At 44.6% G+C, this 21,483-nt stretch overlaps 1 protein-coding gene across 1 annotated transcript; it reads right to left on the bottom strand.

Annotated features, from left to right (window-relative positions):
• Window positions 1-3,063: 3,063 nt before the first annotated feature.
• Window positions 3,064-19,017, bottom strand: LOC123729229 (calpain-9). The gene is made up of 22 exons (XM_045703507.1): window positions 18,359-19,017; window positions 16,402-16,471; window positions 15,446-15,564; window positions 13,133-13,266; window positions 12,608-12,779; window positions 12,054-12,137; window positions 11,850-11,935; window positions 11,686-11,763; window positions 7,600-7,793; window positions 7,259-7,461; window positions 7,137-7,148; window positions 6,842-6,921; window positions 6,617-6,739; window positions 6,501-6,537; window positions 6,324-6,398; window positions 6,185-6,230; window positions 5,543-5,604; window positions 5,216-5,284; window positions 4,526-4,604; window positions 4,266-4,382; window positions 3,734-3,786; window positions 3,064-3,398 (listed from the first exon to the last, which is right to left on the bottom strand). The coding sequence occupies exons 1-22, from the start codon at window positions 18,554-18,556 to the stop codon at window positions 3,372-3,374; spliced, it is 2,118 nt and encodes a 705-aa protein (XP_045559463.1). The 5' UTR covers window positions 18,557-19,017; the 3' UTR covers window positions 3,064-3,371.
• Between the last annotated feature and the right edge of the window lie 2,466 nt (window positions 19,018-21,483).

The following is a 21,483-nucleotide window of genomic DNA, read 5'->3' as shown; positions in this document are numbered from 1 at the left end:
CACTCTGTCACTCCATCCTTGCTGTGTGTGTGTGTGTGTGTGTGTGTGTGTGTGTGAGCTTTTCTTTGACATCTGTTTGGATAAATGACTGATTTACAGGTCATGAGGGTTGCCTAATCACACATATGAAGTTGTGGAAATATCTGACCTTTTTAACCCTTCGAAACAGCCCCTATGACACCATTTTAATGCACTTTTGGTTGACATAGGAAGCTGAAAGTGAACACATATCATCCTTGGGTTAGGCTCTTATAGAATATTGAGTTTTAAGTCTTTACGTTAAGAACTGACTGATTTACAGAGGGTTGAACTAGTGTGTGTTGTTTCAGAAAATCACAGAAGTCTCACAGAGCTCCGAAACCCACCTTAACGGATTCATCTGAACACGCTGCAACTGGATCTGTAACTTTTTTGGAAAAAACCCTCATTTTTTTGAATATCACCAATTTGACATTGTACGATTTCTCTTAAATGACGATAGATAAATGTCTGGTTCTTTTTTCCTGACACCGTAGGTTCATGTACTTTGACGTGAAACGGTCAAATTAGCGCTCTATTGAAATTTTAGACTTTTAATCCCAGAAAAAATGGCCTTAACTCAAAAAGCGTTGAGGCCTCGACTCCATCTTGTTCGGGGCCAACTGCCCATTATGCCAAACCAATGCTCACCAAGTTTCGTCTTCGAAGTCTTTTCCGTTTAGGAGAAAAGGCCACGTCGTGATTGGTGATGTTTGTTACATTTGCAATATGATTCCATGTGCCCTCCATTCGCCCTCCTGTGGTATAATCTGTGACAGGTGAGAAATGACCAAAGTTTGAAAATTGTATAAAACGGAAACCGAATGTCAGAGAGACTCCGTTCGATGACTTCCAGGAAGATCCGGCCCCGGTGCACGGCCCGACGCTGTCCGCGAGATTTACAAACGTTCGCGGACGTCTAGTAAGGGGCCGTACATTTGCAATATGGACTTCCTCACTAATCATACAGCAAATGCCGAAATGTTCCTTTCATGTATGTAATGGAACACAGCTACATCTCTCGTGAATGCGCGCAATTGAGGCCATGTCTTTTCCTGAGTGAACAACTTCCAACTTCCTTTGTTCGCTCTCTGTTCACCATAGAAGTCTCAAACAACTTTCTAAAGACTGTTGACATCTAGTGGAAGCATTAGGAAGTGCAAAATGAACCCTAAGTCACTGTATACTGAATAGGCCCAGTCTTGAAAAACTACAAACCACTTCCTGGTTGGATTTTTTCTCAGGTTTTTGCCTGCCATATGAGTTCTGTTATACTCACAGACATCATTCAAACAGTTTTAGAAACTTCAGAGTGCTTTCTATCCAAATCTACTAATAATATGCATATCCTATGTTCTGAGCCCGAGTAGTAGGCAGTTTAATTTGGGCACGTCATTCATCCGAATTTCCGAATACTGCCCCGTCACTAAAAGGTTTTAATGGATATTGATAGACTCACAAGTGTTCTTGGCTTGTGCCAACACTGTTCTGTGTCTGTGCAGCTGTGAACTGGTGGTGCAGCAGGAATGTTTAGCTGAGAGTAGTGTGCTGTCTCGTAAAGAAGGGCCACCAGATGATTGCACATAGCACTTCCTGCAACACAGCAGCAGTGGCTTTGGACCTATCACTGGTACGGAGTGCTTTAACACCATCTGTGAAGTGAAGATCCGTGTTATGAATGACTGAAGTGAGAAACAAGAATGATGCGGCCCATAAATAACAATAAACATAGTAGTGTCGAGTCTTCTTAACTATACAGGAATATATCGTGTCTCAGTAACACAAATGACAAAACACCGCTTCAACAGATCTTTACCAAATAACCTGTTAAGTGGGCAATTCAAAATTGGGACTGGGACCCAACATTAATATCTATCTATTGATAAGATTAAACGTTGACACTGTCTCCAACACATTTTCACAATGAGTGTCCCACAGGAGATGTTCAACAAGGTCCCTAGTAGCCATCTTTAACCTTTCCCTACTCTCATGTCAATGTATCTTTGTTAGATACCGTGTAGAAGACATGAACAACAATTATTTTTAGCTTGCAAATATAGCTAGCAAGCATAAACTTTAAGCACGCTAACGAAAATACACACATTCTCAAGTACATTCTGTCAACGTTACATACTTTTACAAAGTAACTAGCTAGCTACAGTTACTAGTTAAATTAGCTAGCTAGCTAGCTAATATGATTGTAGCTAGCTAACGTTACATCTGTCACTGACTTGGTACTCACCTTCATAGTTGTCTATGTAGCTTCCTATATACATCTTGAACCCCTTTTCGTTCTTGCTAGCTGGAGTCTCCGAGGCTGATTTAACAATTCGATGTACACCATTAATATTAATTTGAGGCAAGTCCTGAAGACACCTAGTAAAAAAACTGCGATATAGTGGTAGTAATGTTATATCGTCGATAACAACTAGACTGACTTCCGTTCTATATTATGCGCCACCGGAAATTGCCACACCGGTAGGAAGTGTGCTTACAACGTTCATTCATGGAATGTTCATAAGGGCTATTCAGAGAGAGAGTCGCATACAAATCTGTCTACTATGCCCCCTTTCTGTTCCGAGGTGGATGGACTGTTGCCGCAGGCAACCTAGCAACCTGTATGTAGTCCCCTAAAGATGAAGAGGAAGCTGTGTCTGAGCAAAAATTCTATTTATAGGAGCATCAGGAGAAAGGACAAAGGACATGTTTGTGTTTTTGTGACTTTTGTGACTTTGAGAGCACACAGGGTAACAGATGGAGAAGGAGGCAGATTGTGAGACAGAGTTACTAGAGAGAGAGAGCGTGAGGGAGGGCGCAAAGGAGGGAGGGAGCAAAGGAGGGAGGGAGGGAGCGAGGGAACGTAGCGGAGGAGGCGGCGAGTGCGTGTTGATGCTGTACGTGGCGTCAGTATGATAAGAATAGAGACGGTGCGAGCAGCGCGGCTGAGGCATCACCTTCACTCCCTCACCGGGGCAGGCCGTACTCAACGTGTGTGTGAGGCTGTATTTATAAACACAGAAATCATTTTACATTATCAAAGCGGAATCATTTTTACAAACTTTTTATTTTTGGATACATTTCAACTACAGAGCTTCAACTACATTTTCACTATTTAAAACTCAAATAATGAAAGGTTAAAGAAATACTTGGCTGTAGAACTGAAAATACTTAGCTGATATGCGGGGTATCGTGTGCTGACAAAGGCCAGGGGCTGTTTGTGTGTGTGTGGTGTGCGTGTGCGCCTGTGTGTGTGTGGACGAGGGCGCCGGTGGAGGCATGATGTTATCATATGGTCCTGGTCAGACAGAATGCCCCTGCAGTGCCCAAGCAGAAACCCCCTTTACAGAGCACGCTCACACGGTCAGTAGTCGGAGCAGCCACTGTAAAAGAACAGCAACTATTCAGGGTTAGAGGGCATTAGTAAGGGTATAGTCTGTATTAAAGGTGGGGTCAGGGTCAAGGTACTGTATAAGTTAGGCTTGTGGATATGGTCTGGCACTGGACGGGTTAGGGTCAGGTTATGGTTCATGGTTACCGTCTAGATATAGGGTTATGGCTAGGGTTGAACCGAGATCTGGACATGGCGCTAGGGTTAGGGTTGTGGTTGAGGGTAGGGATATGGTTTAGGCTAGGGTTAGGGTTGAACCAGGATGTGGACATGAAGTTAGGCTTAGGGCCAGGGTTTTGGTTGATTTCAAGATCAAGGAGGACTCACAGTATTGATTCCTCCGTCTTTGACCTCAGGGTTGCTATTTGATTTATACAGGGCTGGGGAGAGGGGACACAAACAAATCAAATCAAATGTTATGAGTGACATGCGCCGAATACAACAGGTGTAGACATTACAGTGAAATACTTACTTACGAGCCCCTAATCAACAATGCAGTTTTTTTTAAACGAGTAAGAATAAGAAATAAAAGTAACAAGTAATTAAAGAGCAGCAGTGAAATAACAATAGCGAGACTATACACAGAGGGGTACCGGTACAGAGTCAATGTGCGGGGGGTCTGGTTAGTTGAGGTAATATGTACATGTAGGTAAAGTTATTAAAGTGACTATGCATGGATGATAACACAGAAAGTAGCAGCAGGAAGGGGGGGGGCAATGCAAATAGTCTGAGTAACAATTTGATTAGATGGCTTGGGGGTAGAAGCACACAATATTAAGGCTGAATATCATAACCTGCAACAAAACATAGCTCACCTAAGTGTGTGTGTGTGTGCGTGTGTGCGTGCGTGTGTAAATACCGAATAGCTTGCGCAGCCTGGTGACACAGGTCACAAAGCCATGGAAAGGCAGGTGCAGCTCCCCAGAGCCAAACCTCTCCCATAGCAGCTGTATGACCTGGCCATCACACTGCACACCTAGCAGGAAGGAGGAAGAAGAGAGGGGAGGAGAGAGAAATGTGTTGTTATCCATTCAAGAGTGGAGGGAAGGTAAAATGTAACAACGATATGGAAAGTGAGGGTGTGAGTGTAAGAGGCAGTGTGTGTGCGCGTGTATGCACCAGCAGCCTGGAGGGCCAGACTAAGCTCAAAGGGGCTCATAGTCCCTGAAGAGTCCTGATCAAACTTGAAGAAGATGGACTGAAAGAGAGAGAGAGGTCAATGAAGGATAGTTGAGTAGCTGTAGCTAAGTAATATCACTAATTATAAACTGGGTATTTTGGGTCCTGGATGCTGATTGGCTGAAACAGCATTTCAGCCATGTGTATATCAGACAACATACCTTGGGTATGATGCAAGAACACTTATGTTGCTAACCAGTTTATAATAGCAATAAGGCACCTCTGTGGCTTGAGGTATATGGCCAATATAGTTTATTTAGTTTAGTTTATTAATTTGACCATTTTAAAAAACAAGCACACATAAAACTTGAAAAAGCCATACATGCACATGAATATAATCATGGAGGATAACACACAATAAAGTCTGGGACTTATTTCCATTGTGGTCCTCTTGATACAAGATGGCTAGACAAGATCAAACACAGTATGGCAGTGAAATAATAAAACAAAAACAGAGAAGAAGAACATCTATCTCATCATTGCAGTTACCATGGCTGTGGCCAGTATCCAGGCACTCCGCTTTGCATCGTGCGTAACAACAGCCCTTATCTGCTGTATATTGGCCAATACACCGCACCCCCTTGGCTTTATTGCTTAATATATTGGGTTTTGTACCTATAGCAGTCGTACCTGCAGACTGCGAAGAGAGGTCAGCACAGGCTCTGTCTGCTCTCGGGTCAGACTGCTCCGCCCCCCAGTCTGACACGTGGGTTAGGGACAGCTCTCAGACACAGACAGAGGCGCTCAAAATTACCAGGGCCCGTATCCACAGAGCAAATCAATGCTGATCTAGGATCAGTTTAGCCTTTTAGATCACAATGCATAAGATTAAATGGACAAATCCTAGATCAGCAGCTCTACTCTGACATGCTTTGTGGATACGGGTCCTGGCAAGAAAAACAAAGCCAGTGAGATGTAAGGGGAAAGGTTGTGACAACTGGTCAAATAAAAGGATACTTCCTCTCCAAAGATGAGCTGTCTGCATGTCTCCAGTGGCAGCTGGTAGTCTTTCTCCAGAACTGATAAGGGGAGAGGGGAGGAGTGAATGAGGCTGAGGATTATAAGGGTATATTTAAGCAATAAGGCACAAATGGATGTGGTATACGGCCAACATATAACGGCTAAGGGCTGTTCTTACGTACGACACAACGCTGAGTGCCTGGATACAGCCCTTAGCCGTGGTATATTGGCCATATACTGCAAACCCTCAAGGTACCTTATTGCTATTATAAACTGGTTAGCAACGTAATTAGAACACAAAAAATAAATGTTTTGTCATACCGGTGGTATATGGTCTGATATACCACGGCTGTCAGCCAATCAGCATTCAGGGCTCGAAGTACCTAGTTTATAATAGCCATTAGGTTTCGCCTAGAGAAGTCATCTCTGTTTCCCCAAAAAGTGTCTACCTGCTAGAGGAAACCTTGCTCCTTTGCTCCCTCTAATGTCGTTTACTGGTACTGCATTATAAGAATATTCCCCCCAATAGGACCAACATACAATAGTTGCACCCTTCATTACAGTAGTTTATGGAGTTCTGCAACATGGTTTGACTAAATTAACCTTATAATGACAACCTGAGTTCATTAATGATCTAACCTGAGTTAACCAGCTTCATGAACTCCTTAGCATTCAGCTTGTCATCCTGCCAGGGAGAGAGAACATGAGGTTAAGACTGTCTAAGGGAGACATTTATCTTCTATGATTGAGTTAGATTTAGAGATGAGAGAATTCCTACCGGCCCCGCCACCTCATCAAAGGTATTCTGTACTCTCTTGCGATCCTCTGGCAAGACTGGTGGCATTGACATTACCTGTGAAGGACACACACACACACACACACACACAGACAGTTGGCTTGCTGAACTGGAGAGCAGGACTGCAGTAGAAGTAGGCTTCAGTAAAGTTTAACTCACCATGAGGAAGCCAGTGGAGCAGGTGAAGTCTTGGGTCCTGGAATACAAGGAGGAGCACCATCAGTCTGTTACTAATTATCATCAACAGCATCATCACCCCCCCATCATCTCTGTACCCCAGATTGTTGCCAGTCTTGGAGTAGATGCGGAGGAAGAAGTCCGCAGGCTGGTTGGGACTGGAGGTGGAGGCCAGAATCACATAGTTTCCCGGGTCCAGCCTCACCTCCCTCCACACAGCCCTACGGTGACAAAATGCAAGAAGAAGAGATACAACTTATATTGACTGTTTTCATGAAAATGTGACATATTTGCCGTGAAGACTGGCTGCTGAGGTACAGTACCTGAGGGGCTGGTACACCCCAGAACTCCCCACAGGCTGCTTGAAAGAGAAGAAGCTCTGGTCCAGACAAAGGCCCCGGAGCTACGAGAGGGGGAGCGGGGAGAGGAGAGAAGAGAAGGACAGGGGAAGAGAGGAGAGGAGAAGAGAGAGGAAGGCAGAGATAGAAAACAGGGAGAGAAGGAGGTAGTGGTGGAGAGAGGGGGGCAGCAGACATGGTTGGTAGATTAAAAGCCATGTCATTGTCTAACTAATGAAAATATGTAGTTTTTTAAAATACTTTATAATAAGATACTCACCTTTGGAGGAACCTGCAGAGACAGGAAAGACGTCAGATTAACTGAAAATGTAGAACATTCACATTCACAGCGCACACAGGGACAACACATTTTCCCTCCCTCTCTCGTCCTTTCTCTCTCACCCTGTAGATGTGGAAGGCGATGTGGAGGAAGTTGATTTTCTCCTTCTTTCTCCGGTCTTTCTGCAGTAGTTCCACCAGCACGGTGCACTGCTTTGCTTTCTTCTTTTGCTTCTCCGCCATCTTCTTCTCCTCCGGGGTCATCTCTATATCGCCATCATGCTCGGCAAGGACAAGCTGGAACTGGGGATTCTTCCAGAAAGATCCTACAATAGAGAGAGAGAAAGAGAGAGACACAGAGAGGGGGGGGGGATAGAGGAGGGATTGTTGAAAAGGAAGTAAATGACAAGTAGATTAAATTACAAACATTCTGCTTTTGGAAACACACACACACACACACTCACGAGGGTAACTACAGCTTCCCCCTGCCGTGGAGCCAGATACCCAGGAGCCTTTGTGGGAGCTGAGGGTCCAGGCAGAGGGGGGGTCAGCAGGGGAGTCGGGGTCAGTGGGTGTGTCCTCTTCCACTATGGGGTCAGGGTTCACACTACACAGCTCCACTGTGTCAAACTGCCTGTTGAAGTCCTCCACATTTATCCTGACACAGAGCGGATACACACTGTCAGAATGTGTTTGTGTGCTGTTGTTGTAAAGTGTAAAACTAGATGAGATGTATAGTTAGAGTGAGAAGCATTTATTAAAGTGTCACTTCACAATGATACAGTAGTTGACAATACAAAAGACAGATTTTAACAACCACAATTGTGGACCACTCAAACAGTTTTGAGACACGAAAAGCAGTCACAGTCAAACATGGTACAGTATTTCATTTGGAGTCATCTATAATACGTACAGTACATCATCTATACATATCAGTTATTATACATTACGTTATATATACACACGTATGCATAAACAAAAACAAAGTACAATAGATAAAAGCCGAGACTGGTCGATGTACAGTGCCTTCAGAAAGTATTCACACCCCTTGACTTTTTCCACATTTTGTTGTGTTACAGCCTGAATTTAAAATTGATTAAATGTAGTGTTTTTTTCACTGGCCTACACACAATACCTTATAATGTCAAAGTGGAATTGTGTTTTTCTAAATTTGAACAAATTAATAAAACATGAAAAGCTGAAATGTCTTGAGTCGATAAGTATTCAACCCGTTTGTTATGGCAAGCCACATAATAAGTTGCATGGACTCACTGTGTGTGCAATAATAGTGTTTAACATTACTTTTTAATGACTGCCTCATCTCTGTAACCCACACATACAATTATCTGTAAGGTCGAGCAGTCAATTTCAAACAAAGATTCAACCACAAAGACCAGGGAGGTTTTCCAATGCCTTGCAAAAAAGGGCAGATGCATAAAAATTGAATATCCCTTTGGGCATAATATCCCTTTATTAATTACACTTTGGATGGTGTATCCAAACACCCAGTCACTACAAAGATACAGGCGTTGTAATGACTATCGTAGAGAGGGGACCAAGATGCAGAGCGGCACGTGTTCATGATCTTTTATTAGAATCAAACAAACACTTGAACAAAAATAACAAAGGGAAAACGAAAGCGCACAGTTCTGTCAGGTACAGAAAACTAAACATAAAACAACTACCCACAAACACAGGTGGGAAAAGGCTGCCTAAGTATGATTCCTTATCAGAGACAACGATAGACAGCTGCCTCTGATTAGGAACCATACTCGGCCCAAAACAAAGAAATACAAAACATAGAATGCCTACCCCACACCCTGACCTAACAAAACAGAGAAATAAACCATCTCTCTCAGTTCAGGGCGTGACAATACCCCCCCCCCCAAAAGGTGCGGACCCCCGGCCGCAAACCTGAACCTATAGGGGAGGGTCCAGGTGGGCATCTATTCTTGGCGGCGGCTCTGGTTCGGGGCGTAGCCCCCACTCCGCCCGCTGATCCCCCCACTTCTGTGTCGCCGGAGTAACCAGACCGTGGATCATCGCCGGAGGCTCTGAAATGCCGGTCGCCGCTGAAGACTCCGGGCTGCGGGCCGTCTCAGGAGGTTCCGGGCTGCGGAGCGTCGCTGGAGGCTCCGGACTGGTGAGCGTCGCTGGAGGCTCCGGACTGGGGAGCGTCGCTGGAGGCTCCGGACTGGGGAGCGTCGCTGGAGGCTCCGGACTGGAGAGCGTCGCTGGAGGCTCCGGACTGGAGAGCGTCGCTGGAGACTCCGGACTGGAGAGCGTCGCTGGAGAGCGTCGCTGGAGGCTCCGGACTGGAGAGCGTCGCTGTAGGTTCCGGACTGGGGACCGGCGCTGCAGGCTCCGTGCCATGGATCATCACTACAGGTTCCACGCCATGGATCATCACTGGAGGCTTTGTGCCATGGATCATCACTGGAGGCTCCGGGCCATGGATTATCACTGGAGGCTTCATGCCATGGATCATCTCTACAGGCTCCGGGCCATGGATCATCCCTACAGGCTTCTTGCCATGGATTATCTCTACAGGCTCCGGGCCATGGATTATCACTGGAGGCTTCGTGCCATGGATCATCCCTACAGGCTCCGGGCCATGGATCATCACTGGAGGCTTCGTGCCATGGATCATCACTGGAGGCTTCTGACCATAGATCATCACTGGAGGCTTCTTTCGTGGAGCTGGAACAGGTCTCACCGTACTGGAGAGACGCACTGGAGACCGGGTGCGCAGAGCTGGCACAGGGTATACTGGGCCGTGGAGGCGCACTGGAGGGAGAGTGCGAGGAGCAGGCACAGGACGTACTGGGCTGTGGAGGCGCACTGGAGGGAGAGTGCGAGGAGCAGGTACATGCTCACCACGATAAGCACGGGGAGTTGGCTCAGGTCTCAACCCTGACTCCGCCAATCTACCCGTGTGCCCCCCACAACAACAACAAAAATTGGGGGGGCTGCCTCTCGTGCTTCCCTCGCAGGCTTCTGTATCTCTCCAATACTTGCCCCCAAGTCCAGTCTATCCTCTCTCGCAACTCCTCCAGAGACCAGGAATCCATCTCCTCCCGGGCACGCTGCTTGATCCAGTTGTGGTGGGTAACGACTATCAGTAGAGAGGGGACCAAGATGCAGAGCGGCACGTGTTCATGATCTTTTATTAGAATCAAACAAACACTTGAACAAAAATAACAAAGGGAAAACGAAAGCGCACAGTTCTGTCAGGTACAGAAAACTAAACATAAAACAACTACCCACAAACACAGGTGGGAAAAGGCTGCCTAAGTATGATTCCTTATCAGAGACAATGATAGACAGCTGCCTCTGATTAGGAACCATACTCGGCCCAAAACAAAGAAATACAAAACATAGAATGCCCACCCCACACCCTGACCTAACAAAACAGAGAAATAAACCGTCTCTCTCAGGTCAGGGCGTGACAGATGTCCTATCTCAGTTGCAAGAGAGGAAGGAAACCGCTCAAGGATTTCACTATGAGGCCAATGGTGACTTTAAAACAGTTACAGAGTTTAATGGCTGTGATAGGAGAAAACTGAGGATGGATCAACAACATTGTAGTTACTCCACATACTAATCCAATTGACAGTGAAAAGAAGGAAGCCTATAGAGGATACAAATATTCCAAATCATGCATCTTGTTTGCAACAAGGGACTCAAATAATACTGCAAAAAAATGTGGCAAAGCAATTAACTTTTTGTCCTAAATACAAAGTGTTATGTTTGGGGCAAATCACATAGAACACATTACTTAGTACCACTCTCCATATTTTCAAGCATAGTGGTGGCTGCATCATGTTATGGGTATGCTTATAATCATTAAGGTCTGGGAAGTTTTTGAGGATAAGAAATAAATGGAATGGAGCTAAACACTGGGAAAATCCTAGAGGAAACCCTGGTTCAGTCTGCTTTCCGCCAGACACTGGGACATTAATTCACCTTTCAGCAGGACAATAACCTACAACTCAAGGCCAAATCTACGCTGGAGTTGCTACCAAGAAGACAGTGAATGTTCCTGAGTGGCTGAATTACAGTTGTGACTTAAATCTGCTTGAAAATCTAAGGCAAGACTTGAAAATGGTTGTCTAGCAATGACCCACAACCAACTTGACAGAGTTTGAAGAATTTTGAAAAGAATAATGGGCAACTATTGTACAATCCATGTGTGCAAAGCTCTTAGATACTTACCCAGAAAGACTCACATCTGTAGTCGCTGCCAATGCTGATTGTAACATGTATTAACACAGGGGTCTGAATACTTATGTAAATGAGATATTTCTGTATTTCATTTTCAATAAATTTGCACAAAAACAATCAAACATGTTTTCACTTTGTCATTACGGGGTACTGCGTGTAGATGGGTGAGAGAAAAAAAAGCGATTTAATACATTGTGAATTCAGGGTGTCACACAACAAAATGTGGAGGAAGTCAAGGGGTAGGAATACTTTCTGAAGGCACTGCATGTGTATGCATGTGTTTACGTATGTTTGTGTCTACGTGTGTTTGTAACGCCAGAACGTACCAGAACTCTCCGTCCTCACTGTTTTTCAGATCAATCCTTTTCTTCTCAGCAGCATCCACATCATCCCAGTCTTTACTCCTGCAATTACACACACAGGATTACATGCCTGTGTAATGACAAAATGAAACACACACACACACACACACACACACACACTTCCTTACTTGTCACTCCAGGGTCCAGAGTACTCCACAAAGCCCCAGGGGTTCCTCAGCCTCAGCAACAAGGCCTCACCAGCCGGCTTCTTCACCTGAACCACATACACACACGCACACACGCACACACAGACAAACAATTATTTGAGCAAAATGAGAAAGTGGATTCTTTTCTGATGACTTTAGCTTAGTGAAGCACAGTATGATACATACCGTGTCAGTGTCTGTGATGGCGTAGGCATGGCCCTTCACCAGTCCCTCTGCAGTCACTGTGCCTATCTCAAGATAGTTACTAGCCTGTGGAGATAGAGAGCAACTTCCTGCTTACACAGTGAGAATCGCACTTGCCATCACAGTAGCTATTGAAGAAGGAGAGGTGTGAGGAAGGTATGTAGCTATGTTTGTACAGCTTTCATCATAAAGTCTATGATTCATATTTGTTCCATGGAAAGGGACAGGGGAATACCTAGACAGTTGTACAACTGAATGCATTCAACTGAAATGTGTCTTCTGCATTTAACCCAACCCCTCTGAATCAGAGGTGTGCGGGGGGCTGCCTTAATCGTCATCGGCACCTAGGGAACAGCGGGTTAACTGCCCTGCTCAGGAGCAGAACGGCAGATTTTTACCTTGTCAGCTCTGGGATTCGATCCAGCAACCTTTCGGTTACTGGCCCAACGCTCCTACCTGCCAGGCTACCTGCCGCCCCATCGGGTGTGAGTGTGTGTGTGTGCGTGTGCGTTCTTGCGTGCATGTATGTGCTGCACCTGTATGAAGCAGCTGAGCAGGCTGCCATGGGACAGGGCATCGGAGAGGGCTTTCCACATGACCCTGGGGGCGCGGGAGGAGACAGGGAGGGAGTAGGCTATGCCCCCTGTAAAATCCTCCATCGCCTCTGAGATATTACCCCCCTTCAGACTTCCATATGACCCGATCAGCCTGCTCCGAGATAGGAGTAGAGGGAGCGTGAGAAAGGGGTGTGTGGAGAGAAAGGGGGAGGAGAGAGAGTGGTGTGGGAGAGGAAGGATTGAGAAATGAGGGAGATACATTTTATAGATGTACATGTTCTGTCATTTAGCAGATGCTCTTATTCAACATTTACAATAAACACATTCAAATGAGGCTGAAACCTCATAAGAGCAGTGTCAGGCACACACAGGCAGACACACACGAACGCTCAAATTATGTACGACATTACACACGGATGCATGGACGCACACACACACACACACACACACACACACACACACACACACACACACACACACACACACACACACCGAGTGACTGACTTGGCATAGGCTTTCTCCACCAGGGCGCTCCAGTACTCGTTGCGGGTACAGGAGTAGCTGAAGAGCAGGCGGCCTCCACGTACAGGCAGCCTGTCATCCACTACCACCTCCACCCACTCACCATACTGCCAGAACTACAGTATGGACGGAGAGGGAGGTAGGAAGGGACGGAGAGGAAGGCATAAAGAGGGTGGACAGGGAGGGAGGGAGGGAGGGAGGAAGGATGAGGCGTAAGGAGGAGGATGTAGGGAGAGAGGGGGAGAGGGAGGGAGAAGGGAAAGAGGGGAGGGTGAGAGATATGCATTTGATGCGTTGCATAACAGTGGGCTAGTACAAGCCTGCATCACTTGCCTATAAGCAAGGCTGTGTGTGTGTGTGTGTGTGTGTGTGTGTGTGTGTGTGTGTGTGTGTGTGTGTGTGTGTGTGTGTGTGTGTGTGTGTGTGTGTGTGTGTGTGTGTCAGGGTAGTAGCTACCTACAAGTCTGTACTACACTCCAAACATAACCCCTCCAGGTCTACTCATATCTACCCTTTTTTTCCAACCAATGCGTTAAGTCATGCCACATATACTTCACTGAGAGGGCCAAGTCACCTGAGAAAATATTAACGCGGTCTGTCAATCTAAGTAACACCATTTAAAAAATCCCCATCAAAATCTGTCAATTTAAGCTAGTGATATTTGTTTTTTTTGGATTGGCTGAGTCTCAATCCAACGCATCCGCCGATGTCGCACTTCCACATCTGTGGTGAAAGGTGGCAGAGCTAGAGTGGTGTTTGTCAGACCATGAGACATCCCAGAAATCGGTCTTCTCACGAAAACGTCTATAGCGTCCGAACTGTGCCCTACAAACTAATGTGACCCCACTGTGGAAAGGGGAGATTCTCACGAACACGATGGTGTTCTCTGTTTTGCAAAAGTCTGAACGCTCGGATCAACTCTACGCCTCGGCCAGAGCGTCCGGTGTGCACTCTGAACACTCCGAGAGTTTACGAATGGACAATCTGACAATGCTCTGAGTTTACGAACGCGTGTACTCTGGCACTCCAGATTGAATTTATGAATACACCCGTGGTATAAACCAACCTTTAGTCTTGAAATCTTTGGCTGTTTAGTACATGGCCTTACATGTGAATCCTTAAAGAGTTGGGTGGGGCTAAGGCTTAAGAGGGTGTGAACTATGCTGAATGTGTGTAGACAAAGAAGAGCTCTCCAGTAGGTACCAAAACATTCAAGGGACATTTTCTCAAAAGTGATGTTACAAGTTTATCAACTTTCAAAGCAGTATTACTTTCCCATTGTTCCTCAACTGTAGTGTATGATATATAATTTTCTAGCTCTGAGTCTCTACTTTTATCCAATGTAAAAAACACAATTTCAAATTTTGCTACATAGACCGAATTGTGCCGGTCGGTCACAAAGGGGTCCTAAAATTCCAACGCAAATAGCTAAATGATCCATAGTACGACCATCTTAAAACAATTCCATATGTAAACTTAGAACCTCCCCCTCCCCCCAGGGGTAAAGCAATTAGAGAAAATCACTAAGGCATAACTCATGACCTCTATGATGTTTTAATGCTTTTCATGAGACAATGTTTTAATTATCAATCTCTTTAACCTGACACAATTGGTCCAGAGAAGATGCCTTTGAGGCAAATGTAAATGAGGGGGGTTCATCAACTAGATTTTGCCTCGTGATGATTTTTTTCTTGAGCGGCTGGTCAGGGGGCCTGAACATAATTACAAATCATTTGTAGACTGCAAATTGACCACAATAAGCCCAAACAGATATAGTATTTGACTAAAACATAAGCATTTCAAACCTTGTTTTCAAAGCTTGCTTGTATACGATCACATATATCTTCTCTATTATGCGTGGGAATACTTTGTAACAGATTTCCAAAATTAAAATCACTTGGAGCTGATTTGCTGTTGTTTTTATATTCATTTATGTCCAACTATAAAAAAAAATATATACAAAAATGTGTTCACTAGAGGGCCAAATTTGGCCCACGGGCCGCCAGTTGGGGAACCCTGATCTAGTTACACCACCTCCTCCCATAACACACACTCTCTGTCATACACACGATAACACACTCCTCTGTTCTCTCATTCCCTTTGTTCCCTTGAGGACTCCTTAATTCCACCTCTCCATCTCTACTACTATTTTCAGTCCTACCTTTGCTTCTCTTGCTCTTTTACAAGACCTGCTACTCTAATAAGATAGTAAGGGACATTCTCATTGCATTCACAAAAAGTGAGTATGCAGAACACATGTACACAGCAAGCTCATGAACTCTCCCCACGTCTTACCAAGAAGTGGAAGATGCCAGCATAGGATTCTGTCAGGCTCTGATTAGGTGGTACCACTTTGACAAAGAGATTGGGGTGCATGGTAAGGCAGGACAGGGCAGCCAGAAGCCAACAGTCACCTATTAGAAAAACATAGAGAGGCCAAAGGCAATATGCATGTTAACTAGCAGTATAGATTATTGATTCTACATGTATTTTTCATTTCAAATAATTTCCTGAGGCTTGTGGAAGATATGTCACTGCAGAGTTCCCACACTCACACTTTCTCCCTCACAAACACACCCATGCGCACACACGCACACAAACATGCCCGTACACACACAGGCCCATTCCTCTCTAACCGTAAACAGCTGCTCTGTGTATTCATGTAGAGGAAAGAAAGAGGTGTTGATGTTTGACGCATGTACGCACACACACAAGGGATGCTACATTGCCATCAGATTCATCACACAAACGTTGAGGACAAAATTAATCAAGCAATAAGAAAGCAAGATGAGCATTCTCACCCTTTCACACAAATTAAAAACAGACTGGGCATGACATGAAATGCGGTCACAAACAAATCACGTTGTTTTTTTATGGGAGAAAGGGGTGTGATCACAGGGTTCCGACTCCCTTTAGACCCACAGATGCTCCGGGGAGGTTGGGACTGGGAGGTGACAACACGAATGTCACCCCTCATATTGGAGAATATGTTTGGAGCGGAGCCCCTGGGGCGATGTGGAGGGGTGACATATTCAGTGTGATTGATAGTGATCCTCCAGAATCACTGAGAGACTGAACCATACAGAGAAGAGAACCAGGATCTCTCAAGCCCATCCCCAGGAGAATAGGTTTGGAGAAGTGAGGGCAATCTGGTTATACAGGAAAACTGTGAGTTGGAGTTAAGTGTCTACATGTTACTGAAATGATACCCCATCCTATGATGTTTAAAACATACACACACAGACACTTACCCAGCTGGCCCTGGCAGATATCGGTGGTACACGTCGTGTCCTCCACAAACACAGCATTGGTACTGATCTCCTGCAGAGAGAGAGAGACAAGGGGCAGAGTTCAAGACTACAGTTTACCCCACAGCACATGTTGCCGTTTAGTCTGAGGGAATGTGAAAGCAACACAACACGAATTTCCACATAACAGTTGACTGGATGATGACAAGGCAATGTTAATGACTTAAACTGCATCATACAGGTTGTTATCTCGTCATTCCATCTCTGTTCTGCTTTTAGAGATATCCTGCCCAGCTGTTTGGCTCAGACTCAGAGTCTGTAAGTTCTCTTTCTTTTCTCTCAACATGCTCCATTCTGTCAGTTCCATCTCCTCTCTGAACATGCTCCAGCAGATCAATTTATCTTCCTCAGAACTAGACCACACCTGACAGTGAGTCAGCTCAGGTGTAGCCTACAGCTCAGGTGTAGCCTACATCTGTCCAGGAGCAACATCCCAATTGTACACAACTAGACCCACTCATATCCTCATCAAACTCAATACATAAGGTCAATATAAAAGTTATAACACAGGCTGCAGATATCCGTAAGATAAGCATGACTATGATGAGTAAGAAACTGGACTATTGCAATATGTAGCCTATGTTTTTGAGCGTGACCACATGGCTGGCTATCATGTAGACCAGTGGTCACCAACCGGTCGATGGCGACTGGTCCATCTTCAAGGCATTCCTACTCGATAACCAAACATTCCTATAGAAAATCCAACGATAAAAGCTTCCGCGCCTTTTTTTGTTATTCATGTTGCGGTGTTGATGGTAGATGCACTTGATTTAAAAGCCCTGCGCATCGGGTTGGCAAAGTGTTCCATTTTGAACCATTTCATTTGTCTGAAAAGACATGGTCCGACACCGCCACCCTGGCGGACCGGGAGATCTGTGGCTAAATCGAGTGCGCCTATGCTGCACTGGCCAATCGGTAGCTCAAATCACCATGCCTTTAGCTTCCACACCCTGGCCACAGCAAAGTTTGATATTAGCCGATGTGAGATGTAATAACTTTTACAACGATGACTAGAGAGACTGTCAGAGAATACAGCTGCTGTTCAGAGTGAGTTCATGTCTATTTTTATTCAGTAGTGTCAAAACAGTTTTTAATTAACACTATTGCAAAACAAAACGTGCTTCTCCCTACTTTCACTGGCGCTGCAGCTGCAATGAATGAGTAGCCAAGTGTATTATTATTAGCATTTCGTCCTGTCTATTTTAATATCAAGGAATATTTCACTTCCTCTGTTCAGAGGAACAACATGAATTTGTGCATGAGGCAGGTGCAGTGTGACTCGAGTTTCGCCATCAGGTGGAAGAAGGTGTCCCCTCTGGTCAGTCTCACCAGAGGAAAGGAAGGAGAGCATGGGCCGTGAGATATCAGGGACTCTGCTGCTCTCTCCCTCCGCTAAGACTAATACTGGGTTCAAAACAACTCGGAACATGGAAATCTCCGACCGCAGTGTATTCAAGACAATTGGGAACTCGGGAGGTTGGGAAATCTGACTGGGAAAAGTCGTGTTTAACGGTTATCCAACTCGGAAAATCTAGAACTCCGACTTTCCGACCTGAAAATCACTGATGTCATGATTTGAAAGCACCATGACCATCAGATGCAGGTAGCATCAGTCCAGTAAAATAAAAATGTTAATCATTTCAGTTGCTACACCAACTGAACTATTTGTTATCAAAGCTCGAGTTTTAAAATATAATATGGTCTGAGAAGAACAATATTCGCAGGCCAGGCGTATAGCCAATATGCTGTGCTAATGTATTAGGCCGACTGCATAAACCTCATTCCTACAGAACTGTTTTTATTAGGTTAAACATTCTGTGCGGTAGATCTCGACTTGCTTTTTGACTGCGAAAGTAATCTCGACTCATTTGATGTAAACACCGATAGGACGGTAGCCTACCTTGGGTCGCAGCCACTTGATCTCCTTTTTGGGGTCTGGGTCGGCAGGCATACCGATGGAGCTCTGGTCCGGGGCGAAGGTTGGATCAGAGAACAGTGAACCGGATTTAACGCACGCATCGAGGAGGGCTACATAGTGTTGGTCCCGAAAATGAACAGGGTTGGCAATGGAACCAGCTGCGAACCTCTGAGTCTCCATTTTCAATGGTAAAGTTGAGATCAAAATAGCAAATGTCTATGCTTATTTTGGGGGGACTTGTACAACAATCCCAGTTCTTAAATACACACACACACTCATTCACCCGTAGTCCCTTAGTCGAACCATTCCAGCAAGGAGTGCAGAGCCTCCGGGAAGTTTGGAATGTTCCCATTTATTTCACGCCATCAACGTGAATTGTGATCGAATCAACATAATATTAGCCACTTTCAATGCAACATACTGAAACAAAACGAACTATGCCAGACTTAGTATGGGGGTGGGGGGGCATATATTTTGTGGAACTTTCCACAAATGATAACCGACTCTTAGTATGCAAAACTAACTACACAAGAGATTGTACAGAGCGCATCGGAGTAGGATTCAATTGCATTGACTGGCACAAGCGAGTAGATTACTATTGTGTTGAGATCAAAACGAGATATTAGCCCAGTTATACAGTAGCTCATTTCTGGTCAGAAATGGTGGAGTGATTGCTTCATACAAAAGCACAAAACGTGTACATTTCTAACCATCTGAAAAAACGAGTCAGGTAAAGAGGTATTTTATGTCTTAAAGGGGCGGTGTTGTATTTTGAGTCAGGCTTGAAAAAACTAAGTAGCCAATAGGCAGAGAGGGTAGCATACATTTTCGTCATTCACCTGTTTGAGCCCCACCGGTTTTGTTGCCTGTTTAGCATTTTATTTTTGCATTAATTCGTGTCACATATCAGTTTGCAAACAAAAACAAATGTATTGAGTGAATAAAGCCGCATACAAACACTGTCTTTTTCTTGCTTTCTTGAGTAAGGCAGCTCCAAAATGCAGATGTTTCCGACCTGAAAATCACTGACGTCATGATTCGACCTTGTTTTTTCCAAGTTCCCAGTTGTCTTGAAAGCACCATAAATCCAGAGAATGCCAGACTTTCGTGACAAAGTTAATGTCTTAATCGAAATTACGGATTGCCTCTTATCTTCTCATCGTTCCCTTATGCCATAGTTTGCACATGTCAATTGTTATAGGCCTACTGCTTCTGTAGGTCTATCTCATCAGTATCTTATTCATAATTTTAGGCAATGTTGGAATGATTTCATTGTTTTGCTTACTTTGTGTATTATAATTTGCACATGTGCTTTTCTTGACAAGGAGGAGATACTATATAATGTTGTTGGGTCTGTAACCATGTTTACCAGTGACAGTCTTTTCCCATTCAAATATTTGTTTTCAACAAACAGTTCAGTAATAGACCCATGTAATTCCATTTGATATTGTGAGGGTTGTTTTGTTTGCGCAATGCGCTGTCTGTGCGTCGGTATATTGTATGTTAAAGTGGATCCTCGTGACTGTATTTTCCTTCCTTTTTAGACCACATAGTCCTAATAAAATACTTCAAATGGTTGGCTAACCGTCTCGCTCTCTCTCTCTCTCTCTCTCTGTGTGTGTGTGTGTGTGTGTGTGTGTGTGTGTGTGTGTGTGTGTGGTGACTTAATCAAAGAAGAGTAAAGTTAAGGCCTCAACATCTTGCTGAATTTATCTGAATTAATATCTATCTGAATTTCTGTCGGTGTCCATTTTGAAAGTGCTGAACAACAGGCCTACCTCGTTGCAGCTCGTTTGCTTGCGCTTGCTTATACTTAGAGCTAAGTTTTAATGATATAAGAATAAACATGATGAATTTACTGAACAGAAATGTAATAATGTTTGTGTATCCTTTTGGCCTTTGTTATTACTGAAGGAGAATGCAGTTCTTATCGACTTACACAAATCCACAAGGAGTCAGTAGAAACCACATTTCCTTAAGAAAGTTAGCCATATCAGCTATGGTTTTTAAAAAGGCAGTAAATGAGGCTGAATGAACTGATTCGCTGCCAGACAAGGCTCCGCTGATAGCCAGGTGTAGCAGTGGTAAGGATTCACTCCATGGTGCTGAAAAGAAAGCTCTGCTGTTGGGACAGCTTTATGTAGGAGGTAACAGTGTGTGGGCACAATTTGTCATCGTTATAATGCAATTAATGTATTGTTTAGTGTTGTGTTGTGTAGGGGCTTTGCCGGTATGCATCTAAAAAAAATGCTGAGTTTGCCCCACCAAGATTTACATGCTAAAATCGCCACTGGTAATAATAACTTTACGGGAATAATAATGCAGTTTTATTTGATGAAATGGTTTCTTGCATCAAACACAATACAACAACATGTTCAGTTACCTCTTAGTCTGGAGGACAAGTGAATGAACAGGTTCATGTCAAATTCTGCACGTTTTTTCAAACGTGTAATGGGTTGTAGACATTGAACACCACAGATTGGCTACTACTGTAGGCTGAGTTAAATGACTATTTCCTTGTTAAAATGTTATGGCATGCATTTTCTCCATTGTTTTTGATAGTAGGCAACTGATAGGTCTACACTATTATCAAATAGCCACAGTAGCCTTCCTAGCCACAGTTAAAACTGTTACTTAAAGCAGGTAGGCTCAGTGTCCACAGTAAACGCGCACCGGAAGTTGCACCGAATTTTCACAAGGTTCAAGTTTGCCGACCTGAAATGTGCTCAGTGCCCCCCCCCCCAAAATGGAGGGAACATTGGATCTGACACTTGTTTTGTCCGCACAAGGACTCGGACTCTCAAAGAGCCAGTCAGTCTGTCACTGGGCCGTTCTCCATCACGCCTGATTAAATCGACGATGAGGACAAGAATAATTATGACCAGAGCTAAACAAACACAAATAATAGCGACACAAACCCATAGAATGGTCCCTTTAAATCCATTATCCGCCTGCCCATTATCTCCGTATGGTCTTTGAGGCCGGGATTATATACATCCCTAATAACATAGATCGCCGACCCGCCCTACCCATGCCGACACTCCCACGTCTTCCGCGACCCTTTTGATCCCACGAACCGCAGCAGCCTGACGAAAACTGTCGCCGCA

Source organism: Salmo salar, chromosome ssa20 (assembly GCF_905237065.1).
Source record: "Salmo salar chromosome ssa20, Ssal_v3.1, whole genome shotgun sequence".
Taxonomy (NCBI): Eukaryota; Metazoa; Chordata; class Actinopteri; order Salmoniformes; family Salmonidae; genus Salmo; species Salmo salar.
This window is presented reverse-complemented; position numbering and strand designations above follow the sequence as displayed.